The sequence below is a fragment of the Neodiprion lecontei genome, chromosome 6 (assembly GCF_021901455.1).
Source record: "Neodiprion lecontei isolate iyNeoLeco1 chromosome 6, iyNeoLeco1.1, whole genome shotgun sequence".
Lineage (NCBI taxonomy): Eukaryota > Metazoa > Arthropoda > Insecta > Hymenoptera > Diprionidae > Neodiprion > Neodiprion lecontei.
In genome coordinates this window covers 13,032,547-13,056,842 of record NC_060265.1, presented here as the reverse complement: position 1 = coordinate 13,056,842, position 24,296 = coordinate 13,032,547, and the positions used below count along the sequence as shown (strand labels likewise).

General features: G+C 35.8%; 2 protein-coding genes across 5 annotated transcripts in view; one reads left to right on the top strand and one right to left on the bottom strand.

Moving 5' to 3' along the window:
- LOC124294980 (dipeptidase 1-like) overlaps positions 1 to 24,296 on the bottom strand; it is a 1,606,684-nt gene that overhangs the window by 523,393 nt on the left and 1,058,995 nt on the right. The window lies entirely within an intron of this gene.
- Positions 11,888 to 15,903, top strand: LOC124294981. Its single transcript, XM_046742829.1, has 4 exons — positions 11,888 to 12,390; positions 12,860 to 13,590; positions 13,792 to 13,948; positions 14,161 to 15,903. Exons 1-4 carry the CDS (start codon positions 12,189 to 12,191, stop codon positions 14,295 to 14,297), a joined length of 1,227 nt encoding a protein of 408 aa, XP_046598785.1. The 5' UTR covers positions 11,888 to 12,188; the 3' UTR covers positions 14,298 to 15,903.

Sequence of the window (24,296 nt, the reverse complement as noted above, 5' to 3'; positions counted from 1 at the left end):
GGCTAGCCGCGTCACCCGCCCCACTCCGGCGACAGCTCGGCTGCTCCGTCTCACTTGTTTCTTTACCCTCTCTCTCGCCACGGTTAACGCGGGAAGCGGAGTAGCCCGCGCTTTCTAGCTAGGCAACGCCTTTAATGTTTCTTGCATATGGATCACGTTTAGATATCGCTTACGCAGTGGGAGTATTGAGTCAGTTCAATGAAAATCCAGATAAAATCCATGTAAGTGGCGTAAAGCGAATCTTAAAATATGTAAAAGCGACGCTTGATTATGGTTTAATTTATAAGAGAAATAACACTTGTAAAGAAATTTGTGCTTTCAGCGATGCTGACTATGCAGCAGATCAAATGAGCAGAAAATCAATTACTGGTTTTGTTGTAAAATTGGGTAGTAATGTAGTATCATGGGGATCTCGCAAACAATGTACGATTTCTCTGTCTACTACTGAATCTGAATTTGTAGCAGCATGCACTGCAGTCCAAGAAATCGTCTGGACAACGCGACTAGTCAAGGCCCTGTGTGGCAATGATATACAGAAACCTCTTCTTTTGGTTGATAATCAAAGCGCCATACATTTAATAAAAGATCTAAGATATCACTGTCGTACTAAGCATATAGATGTAAGATATAAGTTTATAAGGGAAAAATACAATGATAAAGTATTTGATGTTAGATATGTAAATTCTGCAAATCAGCAGGCTGATATCTTGACTAAGGCGCTTCCTGTAAAAACATTTGAATATTTAAGAAATTTGTTAAATGTAAACTCTAAATGAAATGTATGTTATGAATAGAAATGACATGTAGCATTTGCGATTTTCAGTGGGAGTGTTAAGAATATTTGAAAACCACTAAATGCTACATATACTATACATGAGTATAGGCCCAGCGAGGGCGCTGTAGCTTAGCCTTAGCTACAGCACTGTACCAATTAGTCTGCGTCGAGCTGCGCTTACGCTCGCACGTCCAAGCTCGCGGTCCGTTCGGAGCACACGCATGTCTCCTCAATTCTGTAACTCACTCTCTAATACAATAAAGCTTCCTATATACAAATAACCGCAGTCTAGTTTATTATCACTTTCATTGTTAGCTTATGTAGATTACATAATAATTCTAGCAGACACAACCGTCAGCATGAGAGATTTTATAATATTTCTACATGAATATTGTCAGATTGATAAACTACTCGTAAATATATTTAAAAAAAAATAATAATCTTATTCCAAATAGGAGTTTATGCATATAAACATAACTTTCTCGGCACTAAAACTATCGAATATCTTCAAGAATAAAACTCTCTTTGAGTCCTCTCTTTGAGGACTCTTTGTCCATATTCGTTCTATACGAAATGGCAACTAAAAATTTTTTGATTAAAGTGAAAACCACAAGTTCAGTCACCATCTTAAGCATTCACTTTTTGTAAATAAAGTCCTAGAAAGTATATAACAGTCTGTGTTCACCCCTAGTAAACTCTGCATTATCTGCATTACATTTTATCGCCCCAATATAGTATATTATACTCTAGACGTCAACTCGACCACATAAAAACAATCCAAACACTCTTTTTGAGAGACTCACGCACAGTGGTCCCAAATCCCGAAAAGGTGGCCAATAGTCGAAAAAATAAGTATTTTTTTAGGGAGTGGCAATGGTTAGAATAGTTGCAGTGGTATCCTTAGTGTGTATTATGACCGTTAAGAAAGGATGAGCTTTCCTACCTGGCTTGGGAACTCATTTCGTTCGTGAGCGTTGGGGCTGCTGCATAGTTTACTCGTCGCCATCGAAAATAAAACAAAGTTGAGACACATGTCTTCTCTATATATATTATATATATTCTTCTCCAGAAAGTAAGTACAATTCGAATGTGTTGCTCGAAATTAATATTAACAATGTATGAAATAGTAAGTCATTATTGAAAGTAGTGGTATTTTTCTTTGCTATATTATGAAAAGTCGTGTTAGAAAAAGCAATAAGTCAAAACCCCCGTCGACCCCCAGTCTTCAACCAAATGGAAATTGTTGCCTAGACATTTTTTCAAAACATATCCAAAAATTAGCTGCAACTAGCTGCGACTCCGGTTTTGGGTATAAGTTTTATGCGTTGATGTGAGTACTAGGATGGTTTTCGTTTAGGGTATAGCAACCTAGTGTGCTCTTTCTGCAGCTTTTCATAATTTTCGCGTCTGAAATCTTATTTATAAAAAATTGATAAAGATAATTCTTCTATTAATGTTATTTTTCCATTTTCTACAGAACCTCTGTATAATGCCGAAGGAATTTCTTTTACGAGAAAGGAATTTTCATATTTGTGATATCGCTATGAAACAAAAATATCAACTTGTCACTGACATTTTTGAAATGGAGGTGTCAAAAGAATTAAAGCATGTATTCATTTTATCAAAAAGTCTGAATGATGCCATGGCTAGAATGGTATCGAAATTCAAAAAGAGGTAGCAACAAGCGAGCAGGAACGAAACCAAATCCTCCCAAATAATGCGATGAGTGGCTCAAGGTTCCTGTATCTTTTCCAATCTCACAATTGAAAATGAAGGTTTGAAGACTTTCATGGAAAATAAAATGAGGCGTCCTTCCACAAGCTGAGACGATTTAAGTGATCGGTAAAAACGTAAGAGGACAGAAAAAGTTTGGAAAGAACATGTCGTCCATGAATTGGCCTACGCTACATAAATGGGTCTCCCGGCTTCTGGAAATTTGCCAGCTGCAAACGTAATTAGGGATGTCACAGAAGGCAGCCCATGAAAAGCATCACAGTACTGTAAGTCTATGGAACGCGTTTCAGAAGATGCACTGTCAAGCAACCAAGCGTTATCACTTGTAATAGAAAGTAAACTGACCAAAAATCAATACCAGTATTAACTATAAATTATACCCGACGTATAAATGTGTATTGGATTTAAAAAAAAGTGTTACCCTGTGCTTAGAGAGATGACAAAGAAATATGGATCATTGACTTGGGATCCGCGAATTAGTGATGAATGACTATAGCGAGGAAGCGGGATGATTGGTGACGATAGATTATATTTGATTACTAATTAGAGATTACTTCATTTTGAGGAAGGTACACAGGTGATGCGATCTGTATCGCAAGAGAAAATAACGATAACTCAAGATTTACAGGCGAGAATGCACATTGATGATACACATAGATGATTTTGAGACAGTAGACAATACATGAGATACAGCTGATTTGTTTTGAGTCGCGACACGGGCTAGCGGCGAGATTTGACGCAGAGACGGCAAGTAAACATTGCACGCGAGTGTGCGTCCACGCGTGAAGACGATTTTGAGTGTCGCGAGATACACATTTAATTGAACCGATACTTTGTCGATACACCATGCAAAGTCAAAAATTTCTGTAACTGAAAGTGTAGAGCCACAGTTGGACTTTAAGCATTACTAAATTATGCAGCTGAAAGAATATAAACGGTACAATCGGATGTTATTGGAAGTCTTCCTGGAAACAAAGTTGGTAATATAAAATTGACATGCAAGTGGGAATGCGATGGCACTTCTGGTCAAAGTACTTACAAAAAAAATTTAGCGATGGAGACAGCAATAAATCGGATGTCAACATTTTCATTATTTCACTTGTTCCCTTGCAAATCATTGATAAAGTTAATCCACACGTCATTATTTGGAAAAATTCACGTCCTTCGTCGCCAAGATTTTGTCGCCTGAGTAAAATTGAATTTTTTTATATGACTGCCGAAGTAACTAGAGCAGAAATTGATTGTATCAAAGCGCAAGAGAGAAACCTCATGCTCTTCCAAACTGTAATTGGCGGCAAAAAAATTGACATCAATTTCAAACTTGTGTTGACAATGATAGATAGTAAAGTTTGTAATTCCATTACGAATACATCGTCTAGTATGCTTACCTTTGTCGTGCTACATCCAAAAAATTTAATGATATTGTCAAGATGTTGCAAAAACCGATTAATAAAGATGACCTCGAATTCGGAATATCGTCGCTGCATGCTTGGATACGGTTTTTTAAATGTTGCTTACATGTAGCTTACAATTTAGAAAAAAAGTGACAACGGCGCAGAGAGGATAAAGAAAATGTTGATAGAAAAAAAAATATACAACAAGGTTTTCGTGACATATTAGGGCTTTTTGTTGATCAACCAAAACCATGCTATGAAAGTTCTAATGATGGAAATACAGTTAGGAGTTTTTTCGAAAATTCTGAAATTCTTCTGTGAAGCCCCTTCACACAGCGAAATTTCATATTGTGAAACTTTTGTAATGAATATTGTGACGGGTTTTGAGTCCGCACTAATTAGGTGGAAGGGAGGAACAATTAGAGACGGGGCGAGGAAGTCGAGACTGATCGAGTAGGTAAAACTTTGTGTCTGTATTTGTGGGGGGAGCGTACATGAGTTGCGATCGGGGGGGGAGTCGACTTAAAACTACAAAAGATTATTACATTGGGGTTGTAGACAATAACGGTGGCTGATCACGCCTCAGCCCTTAGCGTCACTTAATTCTAACTTACTGGTACGCGCGGGGGGGGGGGGGGGGGGGGGTGTAGGGCGGCGGGGAGTGTGCGGTAGGAAGGGTCGGTAGAGCGGAGGGGGGGGAGGTGGTGTAGGGTGATGGGGAGTGTGAGGTAGAAAGGGTTGGTATTGCGAGGGGAGGTGCAGATCGGCTGTAGATTGCAGGCTAACCTGGTGTCGTTGGCGTGTGTGTGTAACGGTGTTGAGTGGGGCGTCTGTGTTCCCGGTCTCGTCGTTCTCTCTCTCTTTTTCTCTCGTTCTATCTCTCTCTTCCTCGTTCTTTCTCTGGTCACGTCTATCCTGCAGGTAGGGTGCTGCCGTACTGCTGGTTGACGCACGGCTCAGCCGAGCGTCGGTGGGCTTCGGTTAACTTCGGGTGTTTCCCGACGGGACGGGACTCACCCGTTCGGCTCTTCCCCGCGGGTTTGGGGTTTGTTGTGACTTGCACTTTAGGTGCAACGTCAGAATATTTTTTATACGACACTAACAGTGATCACAGTACAATCTTATATACACGTTTTGCACGTATAAGTTTTTCTTGTTCATACGGTAATATTTGTAGACCGGGCAGCTTTCGCTACGTGTTGAGGTATTGTACCCAATAAACACCGAATGGTATGAAATACGAATTTTATACGAAAACTCAGCATAAAATTGGCATGGTTATCAGTAATAAACGTTAGATACTATATGCCGATCTGAGTTCCGTTAAATAGACAAATAATTGATACTTTTAATATACAATGCGTTGTAAGGGACAGCTGGTCGAGGTCCCATCCGACATCAGCTATGGCTGTACATACGACAGATCACAACAATAACAAACGGTGACCGACTCCTCGCTGACACATACTAACTCGATGATCCACCGGCAAGGTAATGGATAAGGATGAGACGACGACGATGTAGCGTGATGGGCTATATAAATATATATAAATATATAAATAGGAGAGTCGCGGAGAGCATCATCAGCAGTTGACCGGCGTAGCGCCGAACTGATTCACCCAGTTTTTGGTAACGAAGTGTTTCTCGTCTGGAGGGCACTATCAAATTTAGCTTCAATAAATTGTAATATCGAACTTCAAGCAAAGCGCTTAGTTCCGACTTCGAAACATATGATATGAGTAGAATCCAGGATACCACGGGATGTCGAGAGCGATAGGAATTACTTCCCAGTAAACATAAGCCGGTTAAAATGTGGTTGAAGAAACGTTAAGGTCGTATAATTATGGTATAGGTAGAAAATATTACCGTGTTCGATATACGGTAATTTTTCAGTAAAATATTAATTGTTGTCTCTCCACAAATATTATACGATTTTCATTACACGTACATTTAAACAACGGTTTCTAGACTAATAATCAACGTTTTGTTTACTAGTTCAATTGCTAATTTAAATTCGTTAAAAACCGGTATATTTATAGATATTAAAATACAAATTTTCTACGTTTCATCGTCAACGTTTTGTTGTGGTAAGCGAGATTCGTAGTATAAATGTGTGGTAAAACCGTTTATATTTCTAGTCTTATGAACAGTTAATATATATGTTTTATTCCTTCACCGGTAACACAAGTTTAACGTTTCATTCACTGCTTTTCTACAACATTTAAACAACGGTTTCTAGACTAATAATCAACGTTTTGTTTACTAGCTCAATTGTCAATTTAAATTCGTTAAAAATCGGTATATTTGTAGGTATTAAAATACAAAATTTCTGCGTTCCATCATCAACGTTTTATTGTGGTAAGCGAGATCCGTAGTATACACGTGTGGTAAAATCCATTATATTTCTAGTCTCATGAACAGCTAATATACATATTTTATTTCTTCACCAGTAACACAAGTTTAACGCTTCGTATAGTTACCATACCTTGCCAATATGTTCTCATTAATTGTTTAATAATTAAGTCAATACACTTTTGATCTACTGATCACATGTAATACGTGAAAATTACGTCGTACATAGACTTGTCACATCGATACACAGAATTATATACCCACTCGGGCCGAAACGTAAACAAGATTTGTTTCGTACCTTTCTGACCTTCATATCCAAGAATACTACCCTTTTCAACATAGTGAGGGCAGGAATCAACTTTTACATCATTTACTTACATATTGTGATGTTTGAATTTGGAACTATAATCATTATATTCAAGTTTTTCTCATGTTAGCAGTGACTGAAATTCAAGGTTTTGTTATCCTCCTCAGCACGTTTTTCTGATTACCTTAAGGGGGTATTCTAGTGTAGAAATTTGAAAAAATCGATTTTTTTTTTTTTATATTTTCAAAGCTTAACCTTTCAAGAATGTGTCCTTAAGAGGACAAGTCAAAATTTCAATTATTTTCAGAGATATAGCTATTTTAGTGACACGTCTTCAATACTGGCTCGGCTGGAACGAATTTTACTCGAAACTTTGAACGCGTTTTTCTCAAAACTACATTTTTCAAAACGGTTGACATGATTTCTCAAGTTCTATTGAACCGATTTACTTGAAATTTGGTGAGAATCTTCTCAATACATGTCTCTATCGCACGAACTATTATTATAACGAAATAATAATTTTTACTATTTTTAAAAAATTTAGAAACGTCCAAAAAAGTCAAAAAAAAACGTATTATTTTTTCGGACAGCCGTAATTTGGCAAAAAAAAATTTTTTTTCGACTTTTTTTTAGTTAGTACGATAGCTGCATTTATGTAGATTAATAATCTTTTTTTTTCTGATTTTGAAAATGCTTGCAATCGTGACAACATTGGCGCGCCATTTTTTTTGTACCCCCCACTTCAACAACTCATAGCACTTTCAATTTTGTATTTTTTGACTTGTTTTTTTTTTTTTTGTAATCGTGAAATAATAATAAACGCCTGATAAAAAATGGATGGTAAAAATATTTTTTGTTTTTTGTTTATAGCACTTCAAAAAACACCTCAAATTCATGCCTCTACACTAGAATACCCCCTTAAATTTTGTAAACAACTGGTCATTCGATTTCCAATCTTTTTTTTCATTCGATAAACTAGTAAGTATCATCAAAAATATGAAAAAATTCAGGTGACATAACACTAGAAGTGATAATTTTATTCTACGTAATATTGTAAAGTAGAACAATATGTTACCTCTATTTTTTCAAATTCTTTTCCTTGTGTTATTGTTAATTCCCCAACATAGGAAAAAAAGTTGAAAAATCGATGAACAGATTTTTTTACAAAGGTCACCAAGAAATTACGTAGTTGAGCATATAAGTGCATCCCTTCGCGGCGTCTTTATTAATTGTAAAACATACGTTTTCCTATACCATAATGTATATATTGGAATAACCCATGCTAGGAAAGCGAGTGGCCGTAGATGAAGCTCGTGTACCATGGATGTTACATATACGTATAATGAGCGCATGTGTCAAACGACAAGCGGTCGCGAAGAATCGAGAATGTCCTAGCGTGAAATACTCGCGCCTCTTCTTCTGCCTCTGATTGGCTCGCTAGGTCAGCGTGTTGTAACTCGTACGGTTCCTGCACGCTGAGAGCCGAGGACGACGCGCCAGAATGCCCCCCCACCACCGTTCGCGAAGGCTCTCAGCTCACGCGATCAGTGAATCAGTCTAATTTGACCAACTTCCGAGGTCAGTGCACGTCCGTGTTTATGTGAGCCTTCATAAGCTGGTAAGTACAAATGTATTTTCTATTTGGAAAAATTTATCACGATGATTCAATACAGACGAAAATGACAATACAGGCGTAAATAACCTGACAATAAAAAGAAGAAACAAATACTTTGTGATTGCGTCGTACTTGCTTTTGAACGTCGCCGAAAGGATGTAGGCACAATAGAATTGCTTGTAGATAATGCTATAAGAAGCATGTGTATGGTATGGAATATATACTGATTGCAAATAGAAGCCGCAGATATTTATTGTTAGCTTCACTCTTACTTGTGCAGGCATCGTTTTTCTTTTATAAGGTTATCCAGTGAAATAGATCGCTAACACATACGTATCATGTACGAATGAACGATCATTTAGTGGCTGCATCTTTTCCCAATAAACACACAGTGGTTGAAATGATATATGTATAATAGACCTGTCAAGACACGTTGAGAGAACGTTGAAATGGCACATAAAGATTATTCTACCTAGAATACAGGTGTTAAATACCATGTATTTTCAGGTACGATATCCGCCTGTTATACGGGATTCTTGTAGTTCATGAAATTCGTATAATTCCCGTGAATTATACGCCTATTCCGCGTCCAATGCGGAATTCACCGGCATATATTCACGTGTTTTCTACGTATATACAGATACGTTTATTTAAGTGATGTGTGGGACACGAATAATTTATCGACATCCACTTCAGTTCCACAGCGGTCACGTTTCTTAAACGTCTATTCAACGTACGTGTGTTTATTGGGTTCTACATTAATCAAATTTGCGTATATTATACGTAAATACTCAGCAATGAACGTGATATGGTGTGGTAGCCGCTTTTTTTTTTTTAACAATACTGTAATGCTTTCAAGTTCGATTCGCTGACCTCAAACTTTTTCAGTGCTTTACGTTTCTTGAAATTCTCCCAAAAATTTCATAGATAGTGTTTCGCATCTCTAGTGAAATGTCAAATAATTTTCGTATTCAGATGTTAGAAAGTTTTCTTGAAAAAAATTGACATACCAAAAGAATGAAATTGCCCTGATTAGGGAGGTTTATCTTTATCGGGATTACGCAATTAACCCTACGATTAACTTATTTTTCCCACTTTCCGTCTGTGCACGGGGTCTTTTATGGAACAGCCAGATTTTCCATATGTTTCAGGATTTTGCAAAATCAGAACAAATTTGGGGTTACCTCTCAAAGTATGTCTACTATACATTATCTAAAAGTTGTCAGGATTGAAAATTTTTGTTCATCAAAATTGTAATATTCCCAAAAATGCATGAGAAATTTAGGATCATAATTTCTACAGTTTCCTCAAAGACCCAGTGTACAGACGGAGGATTAATTACCGGATAAATAAACACTGTTGAGGGTTTCATAAACGTTTTAATGCCGTTGAATTCGTCATTGTGCAAACATCTTTTCGCTGTAAAATTGAATTTAATTTATTCACACGACTTTACCACCATTGTGTAACCGGTTATTGAATATATATATAGAACTTTGGTTGAATTATTGGGATATTATATGTAGATTGTAGATATATGTGATTGTACAATGAGTTCATTGTCAGCCTAAAAGTATGGTGAATTTTCTGAAGGCTGATTATTAACGTTCTTTTCTTTCTATTGTTCACAGGGGCGCACAAATATAAGTGGATGTAATACGAGACTGACTGGTACATTTTAACGTAATAATTTGGTTTGGTGTATGTAAGTACAGATCATTATATAATAATATGCCTCTTGATTTGAAAGTCTTAAGCAAAAGACAGTTGCGTCGGAAAAAAGCCGAAAATATAAATAGAGCGTTTCTTGATCTCACGAACAATGACATCGCGAAAAAACACATTTTAACATCGGAATCTCATGAAACCCTTTTGGATAGGAATGCTATGTATACCGAAGAAGCTGAAGGTGCAGCTATTTGTCATGATTATAATGTTGTTCGCGTTGTTGAAAATAACGATAATAGAAAAACCGTGGATCATGATCACAGTAGTGTAGAGTCAGATAGCTATTTTAGTGACAATGAAAGCGTTGGATTATCATTACTTAGTTCTGAAAATGTTTCGAGCTGTGAAAGTGACGAATCACGTTGTAATAATGAATGCGATTTTGTTCAAAATTTACGAACCTGGGCATGTATGAATAACATTACGCATACCGCAATAGATCAATTGCTTGTGTTATTAAAACCAATGCACTCTGTTTTACCAATAACTGCGAGAACTCTCCTTCAAACACCAGCTTGCACCAGTACGTTACATCTTGAAAACGGTGAAATGTGTTATTTCGGATTAGAGAATGGTTTGAAGAGCAAACTTGAAGGAGGTCTTACAAATGAAATACAGCCTGTAAATGTATTGCAAGTCGATTTTAATGTCGATGGTATTCCTGTTTTCAAAGGTAGCGGAACGTCTTTCTGGCCGATTTAGGGACGTTGTGTCAATTTGATCGACGATAGTCCGTTTGTAATTGCCGTTTTTTATGGAATGGGTAAACCTATGCCGTTATCTTTGTATTTGGAAAATTTTATTCAAGAGACATTACATTTAACCGAAAATGGATTTGAATTTAATGGTAAAAAATACGTCTTGCAAGTTCGTCTTTTTGCGTGCGATGCTCCTGCAAGATCTATGTTGAAAATGTGCTTAGGTCATTCCGGTAAGACTGCTTGTGAGAGATGTAAGATATGTGCTATTCGTATTGGCAATAAGCTCTGTTATCCTGTTGGTAAGAAATTTCGGAGGCGAAAAGATCGTCACTTTTTTTCGCCGCGTAAACACAATCGTCATATAAAAGGACGCTCACCTCTCTTACGTTTATACCTAGGGCTAGTGACGCAATTTGTTTTAGATCCCATGCACTTATTCTATTTGGGAGTTGTAAAAAGACTGATTCTCAAATATTGGGTCGAGGGTTCACGTGATAGTAAATTATCCAAGCAAGTTATATCGATTCTTGAACGTTTGATAAAAAAGTTGGCTCGATATGTTCCTGCGGAGTTTCCTCGGAAGCCCCGAGAATTGAAAGAATTGAAAAGATGGAAAGCAACAGAATTTCGCTTTTTCGTGTTATATTCCGGACCGGTTCTTGTGCGAGACGTGCTAAGCTCAAAAAAGTATAAGCATTTTCTGTCGTTGTCTGTCGCTGTATACATACTGTCAAATGCAAAGTTGTTTTCAAAGTTCGGTAAAATCGCGAAAGCGTTACTGAAAAAATTTGTCGCTCAGGGTGCTAAGTTATACGGACCTCACTTTGTCATATACAATGTTCATTCTCTGCTGCACGTAATAGATGATGTTAAACGGTTTGGCCCACTAGAGGAATACAGTTGCTTTGTATATGAAAATTATTTAGGCCATTTGAAGCGTCTTATTCGGTCAAAACCGTCTCCACTGCAGCAATTAGGTAATCGACTCGCAGAACTGAATTGCGTACGTAAGACTAGATCCCAAAAAAAATATGTTGCCAAATTCAAATCTTCAATCAACTCGCAGGAATGTCAGTCATTGCAAACTAGCAGATTCAAAATATCAATAAAACAGCCGGATAATATAGTGGTCTGTGGTAAAGAAATACTCGTTGTAAAATCGATTGTTAATATTCATGGAGACTACAGAATAGTGGGTACTCCTTTCAAATATAAGCGGGATTTTTACAAAAAACCTATAAAATCGTTGAAACTGGGAATTTTTTTTGTCAGAAGCTTTAATCGTGCAAAGTCTTTTTCTGTAAGTGAGATATCCCACAAATGCATTTGTTTCCCATTTAAAGATGGCTTTACTGTTATCCCGATATTACACGAAAGAATATAAGCAATGATAATCCAAAAGTTAGCTTTTTCTGATTTAGCCCGTGTTCTACAAAAATTCATCATTTCTAATACATTAATCAAATTTAACAATCAGTTAATATGAAAGGTCGTGGATCTCATCACTTACAAATCATAGCTGATTATAACACCAAACATAAAATTTTATACTTTCAACACTTGTATTCAGGGCAGTAAAACGATGTATGCCATTGTTGAATTCGTGGTTGGCGAGAAGCGAGAATGTGCATTAGTGCCAGTTTTGTGGCTGGTGGATAATAATACCATCTGCTACTGGCCACGCACGAAGAATGAGGAGCATTTCCTAAAATTAGTCAAATCAAAGGCAATATATCAGAAAACATGGCCCAAGTATCCTGTTCACAACGTTCTGCATACTGGAGGTGATTGCTTACACTTATTCACTAGTACTGATCCTTGATGCCATATTCCTTACTTCTTTGATTTGATATTATTCATTCATTCATATTCAAAGTGATATTAATATAATACTGATAAGTACATAATTTATGTTCGTGTATATATATGTATATAGTGAGTCATTCATCAAAAATTGCATGATATTTGTTTTCAAAATGAATACATGAAACACAATTACATGTCTCAGGTTGTTAAATTAATTTTGTTCAATATGTTGCATGATTTATAAGGCACATAAAACGAGCAACATGATATTCATTTCAATTTTGTGTCGTGCTCATCTCTAATTGACCATCAATTATCGATTTCGTATCATGTCTTTTGTATCACATTTGGTGTTACTGTTCTTCACTGCGGTGTGTTGTTAAGATGATATTTCTTAATTAATAATATATATACCAATGTATTTCATAACTGATATTTCCTGAACAGAAAGCTTCGACGCACTACAAAGGACGATGACGCACATCATAGAACACGGTACATCCGAGGAAGATGGCACAGTTTACACCATTAGTAAGAAATCCACAGGGCATTGTTATGAAAGAGAGTCGCAGAGCAATGATGAAGATGAAGAGGGCAATGATGAAGCTGTCGTACGTGAAAATATATCCAAAAAGCGTAAACATACAAAGAAATCCAAGAAGAGCAAAAAAAAGAAGGTAAAGCGTCAACGTGAGACGTCTTCAGATACTGCAGATGATACATCATCAGTTGATGAAAATTCTCCACCAACACACCATCCCACTTCGAACCCACGACAGAATTTCAACATATCCAATGCATCACCTGTTATCGTTTCTGTAAATGAGACAGCTCGCCCTTCAGCCCACAGTTTGACAAGGTCGGTAACTGAATATGACCTATCAACGTCACAAACTTTAGCCTCAATCTCGAATTTGGTAGCTGAAGCTGCAACTGTAGTTGCATCCCGAAATCCACTGAGGCCCATTGACGAGAAAGCTCTACAATATTTGGAACGTATAAAATCTTGTGTAGACCAGAATCAACTCATGCTGAGGAAAATCATATCGAGGCAGCAAGCAACTAACGTGGACAGCGTACAAAGGCCAGAGGTATTTCCAACGCTTCCAATTGAAACAATGGAAGAATTTGCGAACCTCGAAGAACTTCTCAAATCGAATGAGCATCGAATATACCTGGTGAGTAGTGCTTATGGAATGCACGGTTATGAAAATTTAGTATGAATGGGGATATTATTTCAAATATTTAGTCTGAGTGAGCTCATTATTCCAGAATCTAGAATACATCTGATGTGCGATCTGTCTCAGCATATAAAAAGTCGTATCAGAATATCGAGATACTTCTTGATTGAGATGGGTAACTACTGAATTTCTTTGTAGACACAAAAACTATCCTCTATTGGAGGCACAAGTGGCCGTCAATGCGTATTGGCTGTTCTCAAGTCATTACTAACAAACGAATTAGCCATGCAGTTCAATTGGGCTGGTAGAGATAAAATTGCTTTCCAAAAGACACTGGTGATGCAAGTTATTTACGGTAATTCAAAAATAATTTGATTTCCATAAAAATTTCGACTTTACTTATAGGGTACTCTCAAATAAATATAGAACAAAAACTTTCATTGATATACAAACCAAGTGTACGTACAGTGTAAATGATATACATTAATAATATTTATTTATGTATTGTTGAAATTCATTGCAGTTAAAGTTTTCATGTCACATTTTGGTGACTTTGCCTTTTTTCAGATGCTGTTAAAGCTACTTTCCATGGTAAGGAATTAGTAAGCGATATCAAGGAAGCGAATATTGCAGCTGCAGTTAAAGATTGGTTGAAACTCGCTCGATCGCGATACTCCTACGTACCTAAAAGACGCCTTCAATAGTATCTGTGTTCTCTTCCGAAATGTGTCAATACTTTTTCTAACTCACTCTGCCAGGATTGTGATTTTTTTTCAAGTCCCAAGAGAAAGCTAACGATTTTCCTCATTGAGGTGTATCCACTGTATAATTAGTTTGTTTTATGTTTCATTCGTTGTCAAACCACTCGTATCCGATACAAGTTTTTGTTTGTTTAGATTTACTTAAGTTTACTGTATGTTGTACTTCTATACTCAAGTCCGGAGTAAATGAAAGATAACGATTTTCCTCATTGAGGTACAATCATTGTATGATTATTTTGTTTCATGTTTTATTTGTTATCAAAGTACTCGTATCGGATACAAGTTTTTGTTTGTTTATATTTACGTAAGTTTACTATTTGCTATAGCTACTATACTCTTGTGAGTATATCTATGCAATGTAAGTATACGTATTTGTAAAAGACTGTGTGTATATTACATCCCTGTCAACTTTGACGGATTAGCAGTGATATCGAGGAAGTGAATGCTCCAGCTGCGGTCGAATAATAATTAAAACTTATGCGTACTGCGTACCTAGACAACGCTTTCTATAGCGTCTGTGTTCTTTTTTGAAATAATGTGCCAATACTTTTTATTATTTTACTTTGTCAGGATTGTGATTTTTTACCTAGTCCCGAGATGAAAGCTAACGATTTTCCTCATTGAGGTGTAACCATTGTATAATTATGTTTTTTTGTGTTATATTCGTTGTCAAACCACTCATATCCTATACAAGTTTTTGTGTATTTAGATTTACTAATACTACTGTACTGTTGATTGTATGTTGTACTTCTATACTCAAGTCCGGAGTAGATGAAAGATAACGATTTTCCTTATTGAGGTATAATCATTGTATGATTATTTTGTTTTATGTTTCATTTGTTATCAAACTACTTGTATCGGATACGAGTTTTTGTTTATTTATATTTACTCAAGTTTACTATTCAATTGCTATAGCTACTATACTCTTGTGAGTATATCTATGCAATGTAGGTATTTGTAAAAGACTGTGTATATATTACATCCCAGTCAAGTTTCACGGATTAGCAGTGATATCAGGAAAGTTAATACTCCAACTGCGGTCCAATATTGGTTAAAACTTGCGTACTGCGTACCTAGAAGACGCCCTCTATAGCATCTGTGTTCTGTGTTGAAATAATGTGCCAATACTTTTTATTATTTTACTTTGTCAGGATTGTGATTTTTTACCTAGTCCCGAGATGAAAGTTAACAATTTTCCTCGTTAGGGTATAATCATTGTATGATTATTTTGTTTCATGTTTTATTTGTTATCAAACCTCTTGTATCGGATATAAGTTTTTGTTTGTTCATGTTTACTTAATTTTACTATTTGCTATACTTCTATACTCTTATGAGTACATCTGTACGATTGAGGTATGCGTATATGTAAAAGACTGTATGTTTATTTATACATCCCAGTCATCATTCACACAGTTACATCGTTGGCATAATAAAATGTCCGCATCAACGATACAGACAAACTGGTATATAAAAAACTACTGTTATGTTTCGGATACATTGTTAAAGCGGATATTTCGATACGTGTGCAATGTAATTATTGTCATTGTTGCCTTGGATGAAAGTACCTTATAATAAATATATATCATGTTTCGCAAAGGTGTGTGCTTTATCTCATTTAGTTGTCCTGTATTTCTCATAAGAATACATAGGTGTGGATGTAAAATAATTAATATCATTTAATTGGTGCAAGTTACCATTACTGAAATAGCTAAGAATGTGAGCGTTGCTGTATCATCTAACCCCTGAGATAAGTCCATATTGACCATACAAGAAGCTTTTAACAGCTTGTGTATTAATATAGTATGTACGAGTACATGAAAAATTATACCGAAAACATATTCTCAAGTTGGTTGTTACACGTTTATCGGAACCGCGTGATATTCGATTAAGTGTATTCAATTAAACGTATAATAATTGTTTACGGATATCGTTTTTACGTTAAATCAACACACATTAAGTACGTGTATTATTATAAAAAAAATTTTCCAATGAACACGCTTATTAAACGTGTTTGAACCACGAAAAATGGTGGCTGTAACAGGTATATATTAAACGTCTACGTTAACATTTAAATTGCGTTCTTTCATACTTGTTTCATTACGTTTCCGAAAACCGTAATTTCGACGTTTACTTCAACCGTGGAATATCCGGATCATAATCACTAACAGAAAACGTTGATGAGCGCAGTCGAAAAAACCTATATCAGGGCGGACATTTTTCACGAGAAAAAACGTATGTGCTGAACGATTATTCAACTATATACAACGTTATTTTTCGACGAATTTCTTACGATTTATTTACCAGTAATGTTTATTGGGTTCATAGAGCATAGAATAGAAAATTTGAACCATGAAAACAACAAGGAGCAGAACCTATAAATTCTTGCAATATCATTTTGTTTTTGTATTTTTGTTTGTTAATTTTCACGGTTAGTTTAAGAATTTAGTTAATCCAAGCGCAGAGTGCGACACTGTATCTAATTTGTTGATTTAAACCTTGTTCACCTGGATTAAAACTTATTTGGGATTACTTTCAAAATTTACACAACGTGTCTGTTTCTCTGTCCTACGTGTTTTTTTTTATTCAGAATTTCACCTTGCATAAAAACCGACAGGCAGCCAAGGTTCTCCCTGGTCTGCAGGATCGGCGTTGTGTTAGGGTCATCAACCCAAGACTAGACGTAGGAAGGCGACTCTGTTTACTCCGAGTTCGCAGTCAGAAGGGAGCACCGGGAAACCCGTGTTTTCTAATAGATGACATACACCTCACTGTCTTGTCTCCAATCGGTAGCAAAAGTGACACAGTTCTTGTCTTACGTGAGGAAGAATAGGAAGGAGGTGCTTGTTTATGAACCAAGGCGGCTTTGAAATCACCTAAGTCCGTATAACTAATTGATTCAGGGTGTTTTTGGGTCGGAACCTTCTTTTTGCCCATCAGAGGAGGTCCTTTATATTATTCATATTTACCTTAATTTTAAGGGTGAAGGCAAAAGACCTACATAATAATGGGGTTTTCCCAAAGGTACAAGCCTCAAGAAAACCGTACACGTGACAACGTTTATTAACAGGTAGAATGTTGAGTTACTATTAATAAGCGTACGTGTTTCGTATAAAAATACGTATGAGTGACGGACATTTGACTAATCATTATTCGTATTCCGTAAGATTTCAACGTATATTTCACCATTCGGTATTCATTAGGTACTTTGACATTATTCACATTTATGTGCCGTTATTACGATAAACCTTGAAAAACGTGCAAATGAAGTTTCTCAATACTTTTGCTTCAAATGCCACCTGACTCTCAGCATAATCGAAAATATTTCTCACTCTTTTGATAATGCTATCCCACATATTCCACTTTCGAAAGTACATTATAACTCGTTCTCGGAATTACTCAATGTCAACGACATGGACGTGACAAGTTTCTGACATCTTTTTTTCACTCACTACTCTTCTTGTTTAATATTTATTAGATAATACCGTAGTTCATCAAAATAAAATGAAAAATGATAACAAAGATACTCATGGTGCTGAAAACACTTTTGAAAACTGTTTACAAATGTAGGGGTTCTCTTTTTATTCAGAATCTTTTGGTTTTTTATCTCGATTTTTCTGGTTTTCATCATCGACCACTCTTTTTTTAAATTATGATGATTGATAATATGAGTAATAACAATAATAGTATCAAAAATAGTTTTTAAATGCGAATTTTCTTTCCTAATTTCTCACGTCGATGACAGCGCGTAATAGATAGCGTGCGGGTGTAGACACTGATCACTATTCAAGCACAGAGGTTTTTTCCCAAACCCGCAATATTCTCTTGAGTTCAAACACGTGAAAGTGTAAGCAACGTAGTGCTCTCGCCATTGTTGATAGGCTACAACTCCAGCAATGGTATAGTTTTGCCTATCGAGAATCAAACGTTTTGACATGGAGCGTAACGGACATTGCGAATCTTCAACTTTCGCACACCTTAAATAATGTAGATAGGTATAAACACGTGTATCAATTATCATATGTGGTCCATAGACTTTCGTTACCTCAAAGTAATAGTTACATTTTTCACATAAAATGGTATTTGCTAATTCAGTGTCTGCAATGGCTTATTGCATGTGGCCAAAACCGTCCCGAAAAAGAATGTTTACGTTCACACTGAGAGAAATTTATAGTTGTGTCAACTATTTTTCTACTATAAAAAATAGTAATTAAACGGACTTAAACCGAATTATAGTATACGTAACCTCACTAAAGAAGAGTTAATGCAACTAAAATCTCTAGTTCATATTACTATTTGCTCAACTATTTCGAGATAGTAAGGAGTACTATAACCTTGGCAACTAAAAAAATAAAGTTAAACGTACCATTGTTGTGCGACATGAACAAATGGACAGATTAGCACGTATGACCATTTTTTATTGCTTTCATGACAGTATCGTGCGGATTTGACCATTAGGGTATATAGTTGCTCGCATTAGACCAAACAGTTGCACTGACTTTTAATGATTGCTGTGCCAACCGCTCAAATTCGTGTTACCAAATACATGATAAAGTAAATTCAACGACTTCGTCAAGTTACCGTTACTCCAGTCTAATGTCAGTATTATCATCATTTAATAGTACACTCAAATTTAAAAAAACGCTTCTACAACAACATTTTGTAATTCTTGGAACTGCATCGTATGGTTGTGTTTACGATAGTGTATAATTGTTTCAGATATTATAATAATTACCTGTAGTATCGTGATTAGTAGTACGAACTATTTTGAATTGGCGCGTTAATTCCGCAGGATAGTTACTTTCGCCATATGTTATGTGATGTCTTCATACAGCAAGAATGTTCGCAACAACTATTTGAAATAATTATAGCAACTACTATAAGTGGGTTGGTATAAAAGCTGCACACAGTATAGTTGATTTTTTTTTTATAGTCAATTCAACTTTTTTGAAAAATTGTATCTGCGTGGACATAATCGTTCAGCTGATTTCGTGACACGATTACGGGTACAGATTTGAAAGTTAAACCAACTATGACAATCGCTGTGGTATAAAAGCTACACGTAGTGTACTCAACTTTTTTTTATAGTAAATTCAAATTTTTTTTAATGGTTGTATCTGCGTGGACATAATGGTTCATCTAAAATTGTAAAATAATTAAGGATATTTTTTTCATAGTGAATTCAACATTTCTGAATAGTTGTACCTGTATGGACATAATGGTTCGTGTGACTTTTTGAAATGATTACGGGTGCAGAGAATTTACGTTGTCACTGTTGAAAATTTCTGTAGTAAATCCACATAATTCATCCGAATTCGTTCCAAATCCTGTGAATTTGCCGGATTCCTATATAATCCCATCGAAAATAGGAACGAATCAGATGGATTCCACGGGACATTTACACTAGGGGTGATGACAAATTAAAAATGCAGATTATTACATATAGCTCTTCTACCAGCTGTTCATTTGACCGCACTATAGTATGGCCAACACACGGTTCTAATTACTGTCGCCACTTGTACATTGTACGCGTGTAGCATATTCGATCAAACTGTATGGTTTGATGAAGTAGTCAGATTGCAGAACAGCTTTCCTCCATGTAATAAGGCAGGGCATAAAAATCTGTTACTAGATATACAGTTTATAAACATATTTATTTGTGCTTTCAAGTACAGATTCATATTTGCACAGAAAGTCCTGGATGCTATATACATATATATACGTATAACAGTATTTCTGAAGGATGCAAATTAGTTGAATCTTGACATGTCTAACTTTTGTAAGTCAAATTTCAGGGTTAGGCTCAGTTTTTCAGACATGACCAATGCTTAATAAGTAGGTATATCTAGTAGAAACGAATCACAAAATAGGAACATGGGCATACGGAGTAATATAAAGAATACATGTACAGGAAAGACAGAGATTATAGCTTATGTTATATTAAATATATATTATGAAAGGTTATATACATATAAACTTTGCAGGTAACTCAAGTTTAAGACTTGTATTAGATATGACACACGTACCGGATGCAACAACAACTAAATATTACCAGATTTTTATCAAAAGATGTGATACATTGGCAAATATGATATAATTTATGTATTTGTATGTTCATAAAAAAACAGTTGGACGAATCACCTTTTGCAAATTTGTTTTAATGAAAAGGTACGTACAATTCGCGATTAGATCCAGTTACCATGAGCGTCGGTTTCAGAAATTTCGTCGAATCTATTTTTATAAATTCATGCGTTAGAGTTTCATATACTTCGTAGGATTGCTTATGATCGTTCTGGCAAACAACGTGAAAAACCTTTACAATGATTGCAAAGTCGTCTCTACTCGGCTTTGCCAACGCTCCTGATTTACAAAAGACGTGTTCAATCAGCCCAAATATAGGAAATATATCGAAATCAATTTCAAGAATGATTCCAGACTTGAGCTTAAAACTAGCTAAACTTGCCGATTTCACTTGGGTGTATGAGATAAGATTCTCAGATACATATTTCGTTAAATTGGTAGAGATAGGTAAATGTGTTTTTAATGGTCTGTACGTAATATTAACAGCGAATGGGTTTCCTAACAACAGCATATTACCGAACTGCAGCTGACTTTTGATAGCTATGGTTCGACATATATTTACTCGACTAGCTGACATACTAGCAATTTGTTTCAGTATCTGATGTTTGGCTTCGCCGCGCATCGACCAAATGTGACGTAATGGACCAATTCTTTGCATAACCGTTGGGTAATGAAGCATGAAGTGGTGCTTCGGTTTCAATGTATTACCAAACAATGACAGATACAGTAAATGGTGTTCTTCAATTAGCGAAGTGAGCAAGTCAATATATTCAGAAGAAATGAACGTTTGTAGGCTTATGGAAACAATTTGCCGGAGCAGTTTATGTAATTCCCAATGTGGATTATTTTCTTGAGGAATCAAATCACCAATGAGTAATCCAAGGTGCATGATAAAACACTTCATCTCAGATGCTGACATTCTCAACTGTTTTACCTTCAAGTTCTCAAGAGTAATTAAAGGAGGTACATTTTCTGTCGAAGGAAATTTGAAATATTTGATTCTAAATTTTAATTCTTCCAAAGTAAAATACTTCTTGACCAATATAAAGTAATGCAAAGTTGACGCCGTTTCATATTTACAACTACCTTCTAATTCATCATGCATAGCATCTACCGACCAGCACGCAGCACAATGGTAATTCAAAACAGAATTCCAGATGCACCTCGTTTTAATACCTGTCAGAGCCACATTGTTTTTTGCCACATCAGCCTCATAATTATCCTTTGTCCTCAGTATTGACTTGTCTTCAACACATAATGACATTGACACACCTTTACTAACTTTGCACATTCTACAGAAATAAGTCGCACTAAAACTTTCTACGTAACCTAGCATACTATTCAGACCCAAATTGTCCCCTGTTATTAATATCAACTGAAAACAAACTGTGATTGTTTTATCTTTGACGTGGATTTCTATCCCTTTGGATGCAAGCAAATTGAGTTCTGTAATCACTTCTCTATAAACTACATCTTGACCAAAAAATTTCACGTCATCAGAATGACATAGCTGTACCAAAAATATTTTCTCGACTTGAGATCTAAATTCCGGCGGTATACAGGGCAAAGTAGAATAAAGTGCACAAATTTTATGAACTCCACTATGCGAACCTAATGGATTACCTGTTTCAAAGTCATCTTGATATAAGATCAATGGAAATGTGAGATTATTTGATTGCGATGATCGTTCTTTCCAAAACTCAGTTTGAACGACATTGAAGATAATACCATCATTTTTTTTTAATTCAGAGTAATATGAATAAATAGTTTCAAAACAATCTGGCAGTTCTAAAAACAATCTCAAGGTATTACTTAGAGGTATGTACTGGGAAAATATTTTTTTATTTTCCAATACACCAGCTTTATTTTTGATCTCCATATAACCCAGCAAAGTCTTTTTTGGTGCTATGAAAATTCCATAATGTCGAAATTGTTTAAACCGTTTGTACTCTGTATCAACGTGTGAGAAAACTTGTTGAATATTTTCAATTGCTGCAGACACAATATCTTTTGTTTCTTGGACTGGTATGGAATTTAAAATGAACTCTGCAAGTGTATTGAAATATTGATTATTCATAAATTCTCGAATCGAATCAATGATACGCTGAGTTTGAACACGCGAAATTCTAGAGTCAGAATAAAATTTGGAAACAATAGCTAACGTGCTTCGCATTAATTTATCTTTTGAAGGAAAGTCTGGACCTATGTCACCTTTGGTCGTAACTTGACTATTGTTAGATGTAGAATTAATATCCAGCTGCAGTTCAATCTTCTCATCAACAATCAACTGTTCAACACTTTGTATAGCTGAATCATGAGTCAAAATATGTCTACGAAACGATCTTTGATTATCAAAGGATCTATTGCATGAAACATTGGTACACTTATAAACTTTGATGATTCCACGCGTATTATGCACATACTTCATATGCGTTATTAAGCGCTTTATTTCAATATGTTCGAAACACAATGTACACTGTAGTAACATTTTTGAAATAATGCGTCAATTGTTGTATCGAAGTGAAGCACTGTTGACAATTAAGGAATCGTTCAGATGACTTTTATTCAAATCGATTCGAACAGTTTCAAAAGTACTGAACAGAGAAAAAGGACAAATAGCGTTAATTGCTGATTGACAATAAAATGTCCTAAGCAGTCAAAACTAAAATCAAGTCTTCAAGTACCAATATAGTACCACCAAAGAGATTTTGAATAAACCGTTGAATGAGACGTATCAAGAAAACAAATCTACTGCATACTGTTTCGGAGTCTGCAGAGTGTATTATAAATTTAATACATAGTGAATCTTCAAACATATGTCAACTACAAATATAATCAATTGCGTGTTAAAAAAGTAATTCAAGTTTTGAACCGTAGTTAGGAAAACCTGAAAAACTCAAAATTTTTGAATTGTAGGCCGAAATCAAATTATGGGCACAGAGATATCACCAGACGGGTGAGTCTCTCCCTCCAGGTCAGACTGTTTGTTGTTATTACAATTTATGTATCTACAAAGACTTCTCTTCTGAAGCTCCGTAGCTCCCACTATAACAACTTGAATTAGCACCAATGCGCTGTCTTGGACGAGATGAGTATTAAAGTTTACTTCAATCTACTTCTATCGCGAAAGAAGTTGAACTGGATGAATTAGTACGAATTGATGTACCGAGGTAAAGCACTGTCTACAACTAAGAAAACTTTCAACTTATATATGGGCGCACTCTTGTTAGTTCGACTTCTGATGAATACGCACGTTGAACTGGACAGTATCAGTGATAATGTACAGCCAATGATAGGGAAAACAAAGAACAATAGAGAAAGGCACAGAAATATAGACAAAGAACATAAATTTAACATCAACCCATAGTCATTTGCATATTAAAGAAAAACAAGTAATTCAAGTTTTGAACCGTAGTTAGGAAAACCTGAAAACCTCAAAATTTTTGAATTGTAGGCCGAAATCAAATTATGGGCACAGAGATATCACCAGACGGGTGAGTCTCTCCCTCCAGGTCAGACTGTTTGTTGTTATTACAATTTATGTATCTACGAAGACTTCTCTTTTGAAGCTCCGTAGCTCCCACTATAACAACTTGAATTAGCACCAATGCGCTGTCTTGGACGAGATGAGTAATAAAGTTTACTCCAATCTACTTCTATCGCGAAAGAAGTTGAACTGGATGAACTAGTGTTAAACGAATTGATGTACCAAGATAAAGTACTGTCGACAGTTAAGAAAATTATAGAATCATTCATCAGCGCTGCTGTCTTCTACGTTCGACTTCTGATGTATCAGGATATCTGACCAGACAACTTCAACAGTAACAAAGTGCTTGCATCCTTTGATGCCGTAAAAAAATTTTT

What these genes read in the sequence shown, in the direction of transcription:
- LOC124294981 (XM_046742829.1), top strand. Translation starts at nt 12,189, where the DNA reads ATGTATGCCATTGTTGAATTCGTGGTTGGCGAGAAGCGAGAATGTGCA. An exon ending in ATGAGCATCGAATATACCTG is followed by an intron (nt 13,591 to 13,791) that starts GTGAGTAGTGCT and finishes ATTTCTTTGTAG; the next exon opens with ACACAAAAACTATCCTCTAT. An exon ending in GGTGATGCAAGTTATTTACG is followed by an intron (nt 13,949 to 14,160) that starts GTAATTCAAAAA and finishes GCCTTTTTTCAG; the next exon opens with ATGCTGTTAAAGCTACTTTC.